Source organism: Onychostoma macrolepis, chromosome 20 (assembly GCF_012432095.1).
Source record: "Onychostoma macrolepis isolate SWU-2019 chromosome 20, ASM1243209v1, whole genome shotgun sequence".
In the NCBI taxonomy this organism is placed as follows: Eukaryota; Metazoa; Chordata; class Actinopteri; order Cypriniformes; family Cyprinidae; genus Onychostoma; species Onychostoma macrolepis.
This window is the reverse complement of record NC_081174.1, coordinates 15,114,805-15,132,366: the sequence shown is the minus strand read 5'-3', so window position 1 is coordinate 15,132,366 and position 17,562 is coordinate 15,114,805. Positions and strand designations below refer to the sequence as shown.

The 17,562-nt window shown below is 37.3% G+C and overlaps 1 protein-coding gene across 4 annotated transcripts in view; it reads left to right on the top strand.

The window, feature by feature from the left end:
- Positions 1–17,562, top strand: part of slain2 (SLAIN motif family, member 2) — a 31,194-nt gene that overhangs the window by 3,071 nt on the left and 10,561 nt on the right. For all 4 annotated transcript variants that reach the window (XM_058755720.1, XM_058755723.1, XM_058755722.1 and 1 more), the window contains exons 2-6: positions 3,483–3,625; positions 13,188–13,358; positions 16,053–16,223; positions 16,419–16,760; positions 16,860–17,000. In XM_058755720.1, the coding sequence (XP_058611703.1) occupies positions 3,483–3,625; positions 13,188–13,358; positions 16,053–16,223; positions 16,419–16,760; positions 16,860–17,000 (968 nt within the window). The remainder of the gene's footprint in view (positions 1–3,482; positions 3,626–13,187; positions 13,359–16,052; positions 16,224–16,418; positions 16,761–16,859; positions 17,001–17,562) is intronic.

Here is a 17,562-nt window from a genome sequence, read left to right as displayed (position 1 = left end):
TAATCAAAAAGTAATCAAATGTAATCAGTTACATTACTTTAATAAAGTAATTGAAAAGTTACACTACTTATTACATTTTAAGTAGAGTAACTTGTAATCTGTAACCTATTGCATTTCCAAAGTAACCTTCCCAACACTGGTTACAACAGATGTAACCTACATATTTTTCTGCATGATCTGCATTGTGTATGGCTCTTTTGTTTCACATAACGTGAACTTTTAATAGTGCATTTAGGTTTTTTAAGAAATAAACAAGACATGAATAGAATGCTGAGAAATATCATTCCAAAGATGTGCAGTCATATGAGAAGCTGAAAAAAGCAATAATCTATGCATGTCATCATACTGACAGTTTGTGCTACTAATAATGAAAATAGAAATGTGCTGAAAATATTTTGGACTTTGCCAAACCATATTAAAAAAAGCAGTCTAGAATGATGGTGTGGATCAGCATGTGTGTGAGCTGCTGGTCAAAACAGAGTGAGTAATAGTGAAAGAATAAAACGCTGGAACAAGCAGTTCCTCCTGGAGTGATAAAACAACCTGCGATGACAAACAGTCCAGTCAGGCTGGTAGGTGCCTGTTTAAAGTCCAGAACCACTGTTGGAAAGAATAAGAGCCAGCTAAATGTACAGAATGAGCATGTTGTCACCTGTTGTGCCTCCATTCTGGAGTGTAAAAATAATGAGCACTTCCACTTAATGTTTAAATGCAGACCGTTAAAAAAACTCTGATCACTTATTATCTTTCAAAAGTTTGGAGTCGGTAAGACTTTTAAAATGTTTTTAAAATAAAAACTGTCCTTTAAAAAAAAAAAAAAAAACTATGCCCACCAAGTTTCATCAAAAATACTGTAAAAACAGTGATATTGTGAAATAATATTACAATTCAAAATAACTTTTCTTTTTGAAAATATATAATTTATTCAAGTGATGGCAAAGCTGAATTTTCATCAGCTATTACTCCAGTCTTCAGTGTCACATGATCCTTCAAAAATCAGTCTAATATGTTGATTTGCTGCTTAAGTATTTATCAATGTTGAAAAAAGTTGTGCTGATTAATATTTTTGTAAAAACTGTGATGCATATTTTGATGAATAGAAAGAAAGTTCAAAAGAACAGTATTTATTTGAAATCTTTTGTAACATTAAGGTTTTACTCTCACGTTTGATCAATTTCAGTCAAAAAAGTGCTTGAGAAAATGAACATTATCTTGTTGTCCCATGTCCTCAAGTCCCGGACAGCTTCATCTTATCAGTTTTTGATCTTGTGTGGATTGATGTCAGTGTGTAATCCATTGTTTGTGTTTGCTTTAATCAGTGTCTGTGAGATTCTGTGGTTTAGGTCAATTTACACAGACTCAGAATCCTGTAATCCAGACACTCGACCCTGTTTGGTTGGATATCTTACAGCGGCAGCAAAATGCTGGGAAATCCCTGCAACAGCTGGAGTCCAGCAGATCAGTGAACCAGATAACACCTGTTTATCACTACAAATAGTTGCTAGGACAAAAACTGTACTTGTCAAACCAAACAGGTCGGAAGTGATTACAGCAAATTCGCAAATGATTTAATTTTCTTAGTCATGATGATTTAAGGATAAGATCGTTTTCTGTTTGCTTGTTTTATCGTAGATTTAATGGTGTTTAAGGTCACAAATGAGTTAAAGCCATGCTGTTAGTAAATCTGTTGCCAAGATAAGAAGATAACGAGTTTATAATTATGTTGAATCAATGAAGTAGCAGTCAAAGCACAGCTCTCAAAGTCATATCTGTGCTTTTGAGAGGTGAATAATGCATTTATACCAGGATATCATTTCAGTTTCTGTCATATCTCAGGAGAAAGGCTTACTAGGAGAAATGCTCTCTGTCTCTGTGTGAGGGATTATTAGAAGTGCCAGATTCTGCCACCAATACTGCAATCCTGCAATCCTGCATTGCCATCAGTCCTGATAAATAAATCTGTCTGGTTCTGTGCCATATAACCTCCAGTCTGACTGATCAAAATGGTTTGTGTCAGCATTAAATCAGTCATTGAGATGAGAAATGTGGTCCAGGATGCGTAGTGCCAAAGTTTGACTCAAAGTTTGTCCCAACTATGCAATGCTACTCTATACCATTCAAAAGTTTGGGGTGTTTTTGTAAACTTTTAGCATTTAAAAATATAAAAAATCAAAATAATAATACTTTTATTCAGCTAGGATACATTATATTGATCAAAACAATAAAGGACCTTTGCTTTCCCCAAAAAGCAGAAAAATCCTATTCAAATGCTTGTTTAATTGTTTCCACAAAAATATTAAACAGAATTATGCATAATTATATGATAAGAAATGTGTCTCAAGTGCCAGATCAACATATAAGAATAATTTGCTGATCTAAGTAACTAAAATTAAATGTTTTGAATATTTTAAATTAGAAAACTGTTATTTTGCATTGTAAAATTATTTCATAATATTACTACTTTTACTATATTGTATCAAATAAATGCAGCCTTGAGCATATGAAACATTAAAAATCTTCCCAACCCGTAACCTAGAATGTTATCGTTAGATTATGAAATTTATAGCATGCATGTGACACTGCTATTTTTGCCTACTTTAATGGATCGCTTGATGCAGTTGGACCCTGCAGTCAAATAGGACCACCTACTAAACCAACAATACAGCAACACGAAGACCTCCAGCGATATAATTGCTGTCAATATGAATGGGCCTAACACTTAAAGTACATTATAATACATTCTTCTTCATTCTGTCTGTTAAAAAACTTTTTGTCACATATGTTACTGTCAGGTGATCCCGAACAACAGCTGCCTCAGTGAGGCCAGCAGCTAACAAGACTCATGCAGTGCTGTTATATCTGTTCCCTCCTCTTTTATTCCCTCCTCTCTCTATTTCAGTTGCTCTTCTTAACAGTTGTCCATTCAGAACCCATAAAACCAGCACTAAACTGAATCTTTTAAAACACTGATGTTCATTTGTTTTGGAATGCGCAAAACTATTTTTTCATAAAACCAGGGTCAAAATTGATTTCATTTACTTAAGCTAAATGACAGAATCACCCTCTATTAATAAACGTTCTCTACTACAGCTGTCGTATTATGAGATGATCTGTTCTCATATGGCATGTATTTAGCCTGTAGTAAACAAGCTTCTGATCAGCTGACCTGAGCAGTTCTGCACCAGGCTTTCATGTGGCCCTATTAATTCAGGTCTCAGTGACTAAGCAGAGCTGCCTGCACAATATTATAGAGTACAGTATACACCTTACCTGAAGGATTACAGAAACCTTTAATGGGTCATTTGCCTGTAGGCCAGTTTTTATTTAAAGGGAAAGCATGCTTTTGCTGAATAAGCCTCTGTTAATCACGGCATTTCAAAACTTCACCACTCTGCATGTTTCTTGATTAAACGCTTGTGTGCCATATATGTGATGAGAGCATGTTTATTTCTTGTGACTGACCTCTGGTTGTGTTTCTGCAGGTTGTACGAAGCAAAATTGAACAGCCCTGTGCAGAAAGCCTTGAGTCCAATTGTGTGGTGCAGACAGGCTTTGGATAACCCCAGTCCTGATATGGAGTCTGCCAAACGCTCTCTCTTACACAGACTCGACCTTACCATGTCAGGTACCACACACACTTCATTTTCATTTAATATCTTCCACTGTTGTATTAAAAGTCTTTATTCTGACCTAGAAATTCTGATTTGTACTTGCACTAACATTCTCACAGGCCCCATTACAAAAAAAGAGATATATTTTATTTTTAGCAGTGAATTTTTACCATGTTGCATGAATGTTATATATGTAAAAATGTACATTTTTCATTAAATGCTTTTACATTAAGTAGGTTTTAAATTTTGAATATCTAGAATTTATACAGCTTATTATTTTATTTTATTTTATTTCTGTCTCGAAAATGTCAATCTGAGTCTGGGTTATTTGGCCATCCTATTCTGTGTCTCTGTGTGTTGATTTTATTCAAACCTATCGCTTCCTCTTTTTCATTCTCAGTTCTTCCTCTCTTCTGCCCTCTTCCCATTCACTGAGCTTAATTTCTGGCTCTGATTCTCTTCTATCCCCACTTCCTTGCTGAGATCAGTCTGTCACCATGTGTGTATGTGTTTTCAACATGTGGCCTGGCAGTTCACTTGGATGAATCCTTGTTTTTGCAGAGTATCTGTACATTCGGGTGTCTGTGTACCATCCATCTCTCTGCTAATTATAGGTAGCAAAGAGTTATGACAGGTTTACTTAAGTCTTATTTGTAGTCAGGAAGGCTATCGCTGTTTTTAGCCAGGTATGCCCATGTGACATGTCTTAAATTGAAGCAGCTCTCTATAGAAGGGAACTGACTGTCCATGCTCATACTAGACATGTGACTGATACTTTTACAACACCCACTGACATACTGTTATATCACACATTTATGTACTCTTATATTTTCCTTTTATTACATCGCTTCATTGAGGAGGGAGACAAAGACCAAATGATCCTAAAAGTCATTTTAAGTGATACTCTCAAAGATCATTACTGGCTCATCTCATACAGAGTCACCTTAAGTGACATGGGACTCGTTCCAGAGAACTCCCAGTTCATAGATCAGAGTTTTCCATTAAAAGATCCAATCTGCAGTGGCTGCATTTGATTAATGTTTGGAACAGGGCCAGGTGTGAATCACTCTTGTCATTGTGTGAGACAGACGGGTGTATGATGTCATTGTTTTAAGTGAACTCACCATAGTGTCATCACAGAGCAAACGGCACAACTCCCAAATAAGATGAAGGGGGGAAATCTGATTATATTAATTCATAGTAATACTCTATCTCTTTTTTTTAGCAAAGGGCAAATTAAATTGATCAAAAGTGACAGTAAAGACATTTATGATGTTAAAAAGATTTCTATTTAAAATAGAATCGAATTGTTTTAAAAAAAAATTATATTCATCAAAGAATCCTGAGAAAATCCTGAAAAATGTATTTTTGTTTCTACAAAAATATTAATTAGCTTAAAATAGAAAAATCTTATTTTAAATTGTAATGATATTTCACAATATTACTGTTTTTACTATATTTTTGAACAAATAAATGCAGACTTGCTGAGCATAAGAGACTTCTTTCAGAGGCTTTTTGTCAAATATTGATATACATAATTAATTGTTATTAATTCAATCAGTATATCATGTAGTTATTTAAGGAAAAAATCATCAATTTACAGCCCTAGACTGATTTATTTACTTTATAAACAACTTGCAGAAGACACGTAAGGTGATTTTCACTGTTAGCCATTTATCAAAACACTCCCAATAAAAGAAAGCTCATTCACCAACCCACTGTGTAAAGCTCATTGTCAATGGGCATACAGCCCATGCTGAGCATGCAGGGTGTGTATTGTGGTTTCCAGGTTACCTGAGGCTTCGCTAATTCCCTAGAGCCATTGCCAAGAGAGTGAAGAGAGCCAGTGCAGATGTGTGTGATGCATGTCAAATCTCTGTCCTGTTGGACACACCTGTCAGCTTCTTTGTCTCTCTCTTATTGCTTGTTCCTTTCTTTTATGCCTCTCTTGTGCCCTCTTCGGAACCAGTCGCCCCGTGAAGCACATCTGTGTCTATGTGAGAAAGTAAAATAGAGACGAACATGTTTGCACGCATTAATGAATTCCACCCAGAAGGTTGAAGAGTCTGACTCAGCAACAGCTATATGCAAGCTTTATGAAAAGGCGGTAGACAGCTAGGCCGCTCACTAAGTTTTTAAACAGAGCATGGGCACTTCTGCTGCAAAATTTTCTGCTGTTTGGTGAGTCTGTTTGTCTAGCCATGGTAACTCATTCCAGGTCTTGCACTTCCCTCAGAAATGCAAACAGTTCCATAAAGTTGTAGTCATAACCAGGGTTACATAACTCACAGGACATGAGGACAAAAGGAGAGGCTGAGATTTAAAAGAAAGACTATGAGTGAGCTTTGCTTCGCATTTGGACTTAATCACATGCTGACAAAATAAGACAGTGTTTTTTTTTTTTTATTCTTATTTGATGAAACGCCATTGCCAATATTAAATCTGTTTAATAATTTGGACAATGGAACATATGCTTATGTAAAAAAAATATTTTCCGCAAGTGATCAGTGAAAGGATATTTTTAACCTTGCAGCTCTATAACAAATTGACATGTCTGCTGGTTTGTATTGCTGATTTGTGTAGTTTTTCACTTAGCACTAAATACTAGAAAATGGAAGAAAAAAAAAGTGCCAGAATGGGTTGCCGGTTTAGTAGGGTTAGCTAATTCGGGACCAAATTGGTAGTTTGTAGTAATTGAGTTTTTTTTGGGGAAAAACTAAAGAATAAATAATTGTTTGATCATTTTGTATAGTTTGATAACATGGTTCAGCTTAGCAAATGCAGTTTGAACAAAAATCAGTCAACTCTACCAGTTGTGTAACACTGAGAAAATGAAATGAGATTATTAACATGATTCTAATCATGCATGTCATTCTTAGGAAATTATAATTTTTTTTTGTCATAGGAAAAATCATATGGAAAATAGTGTTGTGTGCAGAGTTAACAGTTTTGGTAATTAAAAATAATTAATTTATACTATAATAATTAGATAAAAATAACTGAATATCTATTGAACTCTATAACTAACTAAATATCAAATTATCAAAATGATTTTATTGTATTATTTTAATTGTTAGAAACTAGCTAATAATAATTTGTCTAGTATATTTAAGAGAACCACAAAACTTTTCATTATTTGTATATCTACATTTCTGCCTTTTTGTGCTTTAAAAATCGATAAATGTACACTAGAGTGTATTGTATTAATAGAAAGTGCTATTCATACTCTTGAAAGTTCAGCAAGTTCAGTACAGATTTTACAGCCTCCTTATGGCCTGGTAGAGCTTAAAATGAACTTTCCCCTGAGTGAACAACATTAATTTCTCTCTCTGTGTGTCTTTTTCTTTAGCCGCGACCTCAACTTGCCCCTGCAATCCAATCCACTATTGCAATCCTGTTTGGAGTACACTCTGCTTCCCTGTTGATATCTTTCTTTTTGTTCTCTTCTTTTTGCTTTTTTTAATGCCTTTTCCCATTTCCTCTACAGATCTGACAGTTCTTACTTATCCATTACACTTTCAACATCATTGCATTTATTCTGCCTTTTTCTCTTCCTCCTTCATCCTTGTCTCTTTCATGTCGTCTTTGGGTCTTTGAGCTGCTGTTGATGTCATGAGCTCTTCCTTCTCACTGCGTCTTTGTTTCTGTGTTTGTCCTTAAACAGCCCATGTTGCTGTGATGATCTTTCATTACTACAGGACTCGCTCACATCTCACATATTCTCTTTCTCTCCTCCACCCCTGCCCCCTAAAACAACTTTCATACAAGCTCACGGACAACCTCCTTTCCATGGACTGTCCATTGAGCTGAACAAAATGTACTTGACAGACAGTCGTTAGACATTTAAGCCCTTTATCTTATCCTGTAATGGGCACTGCTATCTATTTAGTCCAGGCAGAGATAAAAAGCACAGTTAGCGAAGCATCTTTTCAGTGTCTGAATTATCTGTGGGGTTTAACTTGTCTTTTTGCAGTATATGGATGTAGTCACCAGAGTTATGACAGATTAGCTGTCCTCATTTCTCCTTCTCGTCTTTCTGGGATTTTCTGTCTTGGAGACTCGCAAATCCAGTATTAGTGAACTCAGTGTAGTGCACTTCTGGTGGAAAGAGCGTGGATGAGCCAAACCATCTGATGGACTGGAATGTAATGGCCATTGGCTCGCTTTGGCCACATATATGGAGTTAATGACATGCTGAAAGATGGAAAAGACTTTGGGTATTTCTGTTCTGGCTTAGATGAAGCTTTTCTAGATAAAAGTATGGTACCATTAGTTTCAGGTTTCAGAAAAACTTTGATCCCTTTACATGACAGTCTCTTCCATCCATTATAGTGCCAGTTGCACAGAGCTTTCAACATGGTCATGAAGTAGCCATTGTCATCCTCTTGTTCACAAAGGTAAAATGAATGAATAATAAATGTACGAATATATCTACACAAAGCAAATAAGTTTGAAATTGAAAGGAAAGCACAATAGGCTTCTTTAAACAATTTCTGTAAAAAAAATAAAAAAATATTGTATTGAATATTATATATATATATATATATATATATATATATATATATATATATATATATATATATATATATATATATATATATATATATATATATATATATAAAATTATTATTTTTTTCAATATTATGGCATTTGTGCTTTATTTTTATTTTTTTAAAAGGCTCCATGAAAAAAGACATGATCTGGCTAGAACAGCTATTGTTACATACAAAGTATATACAGACTGTTTCCTGCAAAATCAACACATGAAAATATTGCCAATATTCAGTGTATCGCCCGGCCAACCCTAGCTTTGAATAAAATATATCAGATACGGTCGGGTGGTCGCATACAGTCTATCTCCAAAAGTTTTATGAAGCCCAATTTGAATCTGATAATTCTGTATACGCATGTGATCGGTAATCCTCGCAGCTCCTGTTCTACTCTCCTTAGGAAATGAATAACTTCATGTCTGTTGTTTGTTGGAGATGTCTCCGCGTTCTGGGTAAGGATGAGCTTTTTGTGGACCAGACTTAAAGCCTATAGTCAAAAGTCTGACTTGCGAGACTAGGTTATTTCAGGCTAGGTTTTAAGGACACATCTATTTTTGTCTGTTCAAAGACACTGAAAAACACTCACATGACACACTTTGAATCAGCTTTAGGTAATGGATTTTAGATATTTTTGTGTGCCGATGTTGTAATATATTATCAATCCTCTACCTCATATATCTGGTTGTATCTGATATGTTTTGTTGACACTTGATGGTAAATGTCCTTGATTATAATATCCTTACAGTCTGGTGTTATTGGCTTACGGCGGTCTCAGCATCACTGATCCAGGCTCTTTGTGTCAATCCTCATTTCTTTTAGTCCCTGCTGAATGAGGGCAGTCCTCGCTCTTGGCTTTGTTTTTAACACATACACACACAAACACAGAACAGTCAATGGTCAGAGGTCATCCACACCAGCCCATATCCAAGACCGGTCATTCTCAGCATTCATCAGTGCGCACTCATTCCTGTGTCTCTGTGGATGTTTTTATGTCCCAGCACTCAAGTGTTGTGCGTGTAAGCGTGGCTGATGGTGTGGTGTTAATGCAGTTCACTGCTTGATCTGTAAGGAAGCGAGTGGGGAGAGCATGTTGTTGTTTTCTCTGAATAAAGCACACGCTGAGTGATGGCAGGAGTAGAGAGAGAGAGAGAAAGTCATTAGACAGGAGACACCGAGAGGGAGAGAGGATGGATCCATGGAAAGAGGGCAGGAAAGAGTAGGAGGTCTGGGGAAATGTGCTTTAATGACCTCTTGAGTGTCCAGCTGCACACACACACACACATACAAGGCCAAGCAATATTACAATATATTCAAGATGGTTGTTGCTTATATAAAACTAAGCAACATCATAAATACAGCTGGTTTTAATGGGTTTTATTTTCACATTAGGTTTCCTTAAGACTAGTTTCTCAAAATGTGTTTTAATAGGGTCTCTGATTTTAAAGATTCAAAAATTCAGCAGTTCAATTTAATCTTCAAACTATCAAACCTTTGGTTAAAAACTCTTGATTTGATGATTTGACATTCAAAAATGTTTATAGAAATCCGTTTGCTTTTCTATATACAGTGAGGAAAATAAGTATTTGAACACCCTGCTATTTTGCAAGTTCTCACACTTAGAAATCATGGAGGGGTCTGAAATTGTCATCGTAGGTGCATGTCCACTGTGAGAGACATAATCTAAAAAAAAAAATCCAGAAATCACAATGCATGATTTTTTAACTATTTATTTGTATGATACAGCTGCAAATAAGTATTTGAACACCTGAGAAAATCAATGTTAATATTTGGTACAGTAGCCTTTGTTTGCAATTACAGAGGTCAAACGTTTCCTGTAGTTTTTCACCAGGTTTGCACACACTGCAGGAGGGATTTTGGCCCACTCCTCCACACAGATCTTCTCTAGATCAGTCAGGTTTCTGGCCTGTTGCTGAGAAACACGGAGTTTGAGCTCCCTCCAAAGATTCTCTATTGGGTTTAGGTCTGGAGACTGGCTAGGCCACGCCAGAACCTTGATATGCTTCTTACAGAGCCACTCCTTGGTTATCCTGGCTGTGTGCTTCGTGTCATTGTCTGTTGGAAGACCCATTTTCAATGCTCTAACTGAGGGAAGGAGGTTGTTCCCCAAAATCTCGCAATACATGGCCCCGGTCATCCTCTCCTTAATACAGTGCAGTCGCCCTGTCCCATGTGCAGAAAAACACCCCCAAAGCATGATGCTACCACCCCCATGCTTCACAGTAGGGATGGTGTTCTTGGGATGGTACTCATCATTCTTCTTCCTCCAAACACGTTTAGTGGAATTATGACCAAAAAGTTATATTTTGGTCTCATCTGACCACATGACTTTCTCCCATGACTCTTCTGGATCATCCAAATGGTCATTGGCAAACTTAAGTCGGGCCTGGACATGTGCTGGTTTAAGCAGGGGAACCTTCCGTGCCATGCATGATTTCAAACCATGACGTCTTAGTGTATTGCCAACAGTAACCTTGGAAATGGTGGTCTCAGCTGTTTTCAGGTCATTGACCAGCTCCTCCCGTGTAGTTCTGGGCTGATTTATCACCTTTCTTAGGATCATTGAGACCCCACGAGGTGAGATCTTGCATGGAGCCCCAGTCCGAGGGAGATTGACAGTCATGTTTAGCTTCTTCCATTTTCTAATGATTGCTCCAACAGTGGACCTTTTTCACCAAGCTGCTTGGCAATTTCCCGTAGCCCTTTCCAGCCTTGTGGAGGTGTACAATTTTGTCTCTAGTGTCTTTGGACAGCTCTTTGGTCTTGGCCATGTTAGTAGTTGGATTCTTACTGATTGTATGGGGTGGACAGGTGTCTTTATGCAGCTAACGACCTCAAACAGGTGCATCTAATTTAGGATAATAAATGGAGTGGAGGTGGACATTTTAACGGCAGACTAACAGGTCTTTGAGGGTCAGAATTCTAGCTGATAGACAGGTGTTCAAATACTTATTTGCAGCTGTATCATACAAATAAATAGTTAAAAATCATACATTGTGATTTCTGGATTTTTTTTTAGATTATGTCTCTCACAGTGGACATGCACCTCGATGACAATTTCAGACCCTCCATGATTTCTAAGTGGGAGAACTTGCAAAATAGCAGGGTGTTCAAATACTTATTTTCCTCACTGTATATATATATATATACACCGTATTGACCCGAATATAAGACGATGTTTTTTTTTTTCTTCTTGGAAATACATCTGAAAAAACGCGGTCGTCTTATATTCAGGGTCTAGACTTTGACATGTCAATAATACACCCACAACAATAGGTGGCGCCAAACACGCATTAAAACGAGCGTGCCATGAAATATGTAATGTAATGTGTGTTATAAAGATCGCGAGAGAAAAAAGAAAAAGAAAAGCTTACAGCGGCACGAGTCGTGACTGTCATGTTAGTCTGATGGGAACAAACTTCCTCTGTAAGTGATTTTAAAACATAAGACAGTACCCAGATTTGAAGACTACAATAAGATTTCACTTCTACTGTTAATAAAATGTTGGTAGGCTACTATGAGATGGATAGCCTAAATGTTATATAATTCAAATGGGCTACCTGTTAGTTTTATGGTATATCAAAAAGTGTATATTTTTCAGTGTCATTGCTGGTACATTTTACCAGTATTTACCATACTTTCAAAACTAAAATTTAAATAGGAAAAATATGCAATTTGAAAATAATTTAAGAAAAAATGTTTTACAGAGAGAGAAAAAACAAACAAAAAAAAAAACAAGATTTGGTTTTCAAAAAGCCTTTTTCCAAAAGGTAGATCTGGAAAAAGGGGGGTCGTCTTATAATCAGGGTCGTCTTATATTCGGGACAATACGGTATTAAAATAAATATTCCGATAAAATAATATATCACAATATTATTTATTTATTGTTTAAACTTGGAATAAACAAAGTTTAGGGATTTTTATCCTAAAGAAGTATTTAACAGTGATGAAGAAAAATTCTGCATTATTTCTAGGTCACTAATCAAATAAAGTGTAATTTTATTACAATAAAAAATTTATATATTACAGTAACATTTAATTATTTGTTTGTTTGTTTGTTTTTCTAGGTCACACAGCAAATATATAAAGATCTAAAAGTATTTTAATTAATTTGTTTATTGTTATATAATTTAATGTATTTTTATTATCTTTTATTTAATAATTTTCCAGCCCATACATACACACACACACACACACACACACACACATACAGGATTGAGTGATGAGCGATCATGTGAGAGTATATCCACAGGGAGAGCAGCTGAAGTGGCTTCTATTTTACGCTCTGCTCTTCAGAGACACAGTACAGTCTCTTTCTTGGCCGATATTCAACTAATGGTCTTCAGATTCTCTAGCCGTCGGTGTTGCCAAAAGCTTTTACAGCGATACATTCTCCCTGCTGCAGCCGAACTAAGAGTTTAACCTTGTGACTGAATCTTAGACAACTACATAAGCATGGTGCTGCATTGCTCTACAATGCCTACATTGAGTCTGTGTGTGAGAGAGAATTGACTGGATGTTAATGGCGTTGTCATCCACTAAATGACTGAGTAAGGCTCTTGTGGGTGTGCATATGCGTCTTTGTACTCTTAGGCTGTGAATGGGCTGCATTGTATGCAATCAACAGCACTCCACCAGGACTTAGAATGTCGCTCTTTATTAGACTTGGCCATGCCGTATGCTTGAATTGACTCTCTGAGATGCCTAATAGACTGTAAACCGTATTGTGTATGTCTCCATAAACATGCATGCATTAAAATGGCATCTGTGTAAGTGTACTTGAGGGGGGTTGGGATATGACCTTCTGTTGGATTTGTGTTTTCAAGTATGTCATATAAGAAGCCTATTTATTTCTGCTAATGATAACAGCTGGTGCTGTCTGAAATTTGTTCCTCCTAAATAAATGGCATTTGTTTAAACTACCAAAGAGAGAAACCATAATATGCTTTCACTTCACGTTCAACAAGAAGTTCTTTAGTGCCCTCATTATATTTGTTTTCTTTTGCAGCAAACAAGCGGAGGAGTCTATATAACAATTCTTACAGTCCTCAAGTGGGCTACGGAAGCCCATACAGCACAAACACGGCAAACAGTCCTTACAGCAGTGGCTTCAACTCCCCGTCCTCCACTCCATCTAGAGTGCCTATTGTCAAGCAGCTCGTTCTGCCTGGCAGCACAGGTAAAGGCCTCTTTACTCCAAATGTGGAGTAAGAAATAGTTGAAGAGTTTATTACATACTACAAAGAAACAATGTCACAAGTGTGAGGCTGCTGTTTATTAATTAGCAGTTGGGGAAAGTTATTTTTATAGGTAACATGTTATTAATCATGAAAGTAACCACGTTACATCGTTACGTGGTATGGAAAGTAGCATATTTGTTACTTCTGTGTATAAAAACTGCATTTTTCTCACTGTTGTTTGGTTGAAACAGGGTTCGTACGGTCATGAAAAACCTGGAAAAGTCATGGAATTTTAAAACAGCAATTTCCAGGCCTGGAAAAGTTTTGGAAAAATAAATAAACCCAGAAAGTTTTGGAAAAGTCATGGAAATCTGTTTCATAAATCTTTGTATAACAGAATTATGTTTAATCAGGTGCTGAATTTCAGCGCGGGATCGTGCATATATCGCATTACTCATTCCTGCAGCTTCCGCATTTCAAATGAGGGAAATTTCTGCAAACATTCCTTCAATATAGCGTGTAGGGTAGATGCGTAAATTAATCCACACAGATCAAATCAATCACTTGATAACAGCGTGAGTGATTCAGCTGTACCGCGTCTTCTCTCTGACTTTCTCTTAAAGCAGCTTCTCATCTGCGCAACTCGTCTGCACTGCAAGAGCCGCTGCACACTGCGATACAAGACTTTCGCTTGCGTCTCGGTACAGTTGACAGAATTGTCACTTGCCTAATCGGGTCATTGTTGCATCGTCACAAAAGTGTATTATTTGCACGTATTTTTAAGCCATTCGGTACTTGCACACTCGGGCGGTTTCCTGTGCGCTCAGTCACATCCAAAGCGTGCGCGTGCGTGTGTGTATAAAGCCACCTTTGCGAGTACAAAATTGAGTTTGATACCAAAAAAGCGCAGTAGAGCCCTGCACAGGCCTCAAATACAAGCCCTAGCCCGGCCCTTGTCCGACAAACTATCAGAATTACTGGCCCGAGTCCGACTGGAGCCTCTCTCTCGCTCTCTCTCTCTTTCCCATTACACAGCTGCTGTTGCAGCCATTAAAAATAGTTCAGTTTTTAATGAAAAAGTGGTTCAATTTCTTTTGGGTTCTTTATTAAGTTAATTTAGAAATATGTTTGGAACATTTGTTGTTTATTAAATTCAAGTTTTTGTTTTTTAAAGTAATGACCAAGCAGCCAGCAGTAGACACTACAGTGAGTCAACCATAGCCTGTTTGATCAATTTAGCATTCTCAAATCATCATGACTTGCCTAAAATAAAATCTATAGATATAAAACACTTCAAGCATATCCCAATGTTAGTTTAAACGTTTTAACAAAATGTGCGCTTTTAGGTGCATATCCAAGCGTTTGTGTGGAGAATAGAAGCTAAAGCGCTTTGCAGGACATGGAGCGCGATAATTTTTTTTCTTGATAGTGGAAACAACTTAAAATATGCTGCCATTTTTGCTCAAACGTACAAGTAATACATAATTCGGAACTGTAAAGGGTCTACTTTTATTTGTGTGCACTTACAATATCAACAAATTATTGTTTTTGTAAAATAAAGAAAACACAGCCTACAGGATGCGCTTTCTGCCATCTCGGCCTTGAGCAGGAGCGCTTCACAATGATGAACCGAAACTACCCAAACTTGCCTCACAAATATGATAAATATATTTAGAAATCTTTAAATTACTAGGCTAGTTAAAATCGAAATAATTCAAATTGAAAACAAAAAATAAGGACATGGCCAGTCAGGATCGTCAACTTCATCCTTGCGACACTGACTCCGAAAACTCTAGTTTATTAATTAATCATTTAAATATCTCCTTACTATTTCCCCCCGACACATTCATGGTAATTGCGTGTGTTTGATCGCGGAACTCGTCCAGCTGCGCTGATGGCAGGCTCGCTGCTGCTGGCGGGGATACTAAACACCTTCCGAGCCACTCTTGACCGTCATAGTCACTTGTTGTTTCCACCACGCGGCAAATCTTCTTCATTACCATTATAATTGATGGATGTGTAAAATAAAAAAATAAGGAGAAGCCTGGCCCGATGCCCAGCCCGCGTCTGAGATATGATGTAAGGTGATAAATAAATCTATCACTTTACAGTTTATTCAATTTCTGTATATTTCTGTACCTGGATGTTACTGTTAAACTGAAACGGTTTTCAAAACGAAATTCGAGTTAAATAAATGACAATATTTAGTGATGTGATATGTTCTGTGCATGGAGTAACGTCTAGCGCAGTTGCAGCTTGTACTTATTACTAAAACAAATAGAAACAAGCACTAGCATTAATAGTTATTAATTTAAGTTAACATATGTTATGATAATTAGAACAGATTTTTATTCTTATTGTAAAATAATGGAACATTAGGTCATGAATATTGTCTCAAAAGTCATGGAAAAGTCATGGAAATTTATTGATAAAAATGTGTACGAACCCTGTTGAAAGCTCTTAAAAAATTGTGAATGATGGATTATTTTCTGTTATATGCTGTCCATTATGCAATAAGTAGTAGGCTACAAAGGCTAGTATTTGATTCCTAACATAGTCAATATGACTTGAACAGAAAACACCCAACACCTTATTTATTTTATAAATCTTCCTATGAATAACTATATAGAAACAGTGTTGTTTTTATTTTGGTGTATATTAATGTAATTTATTTGTCGTGTGTGTGTGTGTAGGTCACCAGCGTGGATCGTCTGACAGAAACGCACAGGCAGTGAGCCCACAGTCATCAGTAGACAGTGAGTTAAGCACATCAGAGATGGATGAAGACTCTGTGGGTTCATCGACCACATATAAACTCAATGACGTCACAGATGTGCAGATACTCGCCCGCATGCAGGAGGAGAGTGAGTGATGTCTTCTCTCTAATAAGTGTTGCACCTTGTCTTTTAGTCTGTTCATCTCTCTAAGAAAAGTTATTGTTACAGATTTGGTTATCATGCTGCTGAAATGGATGGTCGATCATCTTAAATGTGAATAAAAATGCCTAAATGGGTCGCTCAAGAGATTTAAACTCATGTATCTCTGTTTCCCTCTTTTAGGCTTAAGGCAAGAATACGCTGCAACAGCGTCACGTCGTAGCTCTGGTTCATCATGTCAGTCGTTGCGACGAGGAACTCTGAGTGACCAGGAGCTAGATGCACAGAGCCTGGAAGATGATGAGGAGGCAGTCCACCATTCCTACCACACACCTGTCAACCGCTTCAGCCCCTCCCCTCGGCACTCGCCCCGCGTCTCCCCCAGGAACTCGCCCCGATCCCGCTCACCCGCCCGCTCTTTAGAGTACAGCCGCGGATCTCCCCAGCCAATCATCAGCCGCCTTCAGCAGCCCCGCCACTCTCTGCAGGGCCACGATACGCAGACCAATGCCATTAAGAATGAAGGTAGATATTCTTCCAGTCACATTTTACTTGGGCTACTTCTCTTAAAAACAATGTCAGTTTAAACGTGGGTTTCTTCGTCTTTTCTGTTTTTGTGTGCAGAAAAGCTGAGACGGAGTCTACCTAACCTCACACGATCCAGCTCTGGACCAACTGCAGAGCCAGTCAAAAACAGCAGGAGCTGTGAGTCAAACCTGCAAGTGCCAAACGGAGGGTCACCCAGACACCAGAGTCAGTCTGCCAGTGAGTGTCCAGACACATCCGTGAGCATGCGTGCACACATACATCAAATCAACCAATGAATACGTACAGAGCTGCCAGTAAACAGCACAAACACACATAGGGCAAACACACTATCTCTGACTCAAACTCACCACATAGAAAGACTTCATTGCATTCCTTGACATGAAATTTATCTTGAATGTTATTCTGTTCGTAAATCTTGATGTATGGTAACATTTGACATTTTATGACTATGCACTTCTTGGTTATGGATTCTGTGCTTCTGACACACGTTCATGCTGTGCTCTTAACTGCACTCCCGGTGTCTTGGCTTGCTGGATGAGGCTCTTTGATCTTCTCACATTTTCTCTTAGATCATTTTATTGGCATCTTGGCATTTCCTCTAAAAGCCTGACTTTCAAACAAAGCCCTTGTAAATTATTATTCAGGGGTGATTTTCTTTGTTTTAGGGAACTCTTCAGATGATGGATCTTGGGTGTGTTTAATGTGGCAAGGAACACTGAAGTTTGTCATTTTATTTTTAGGATAAAACATTTCAGATTATAGTAATCATATTCCATTA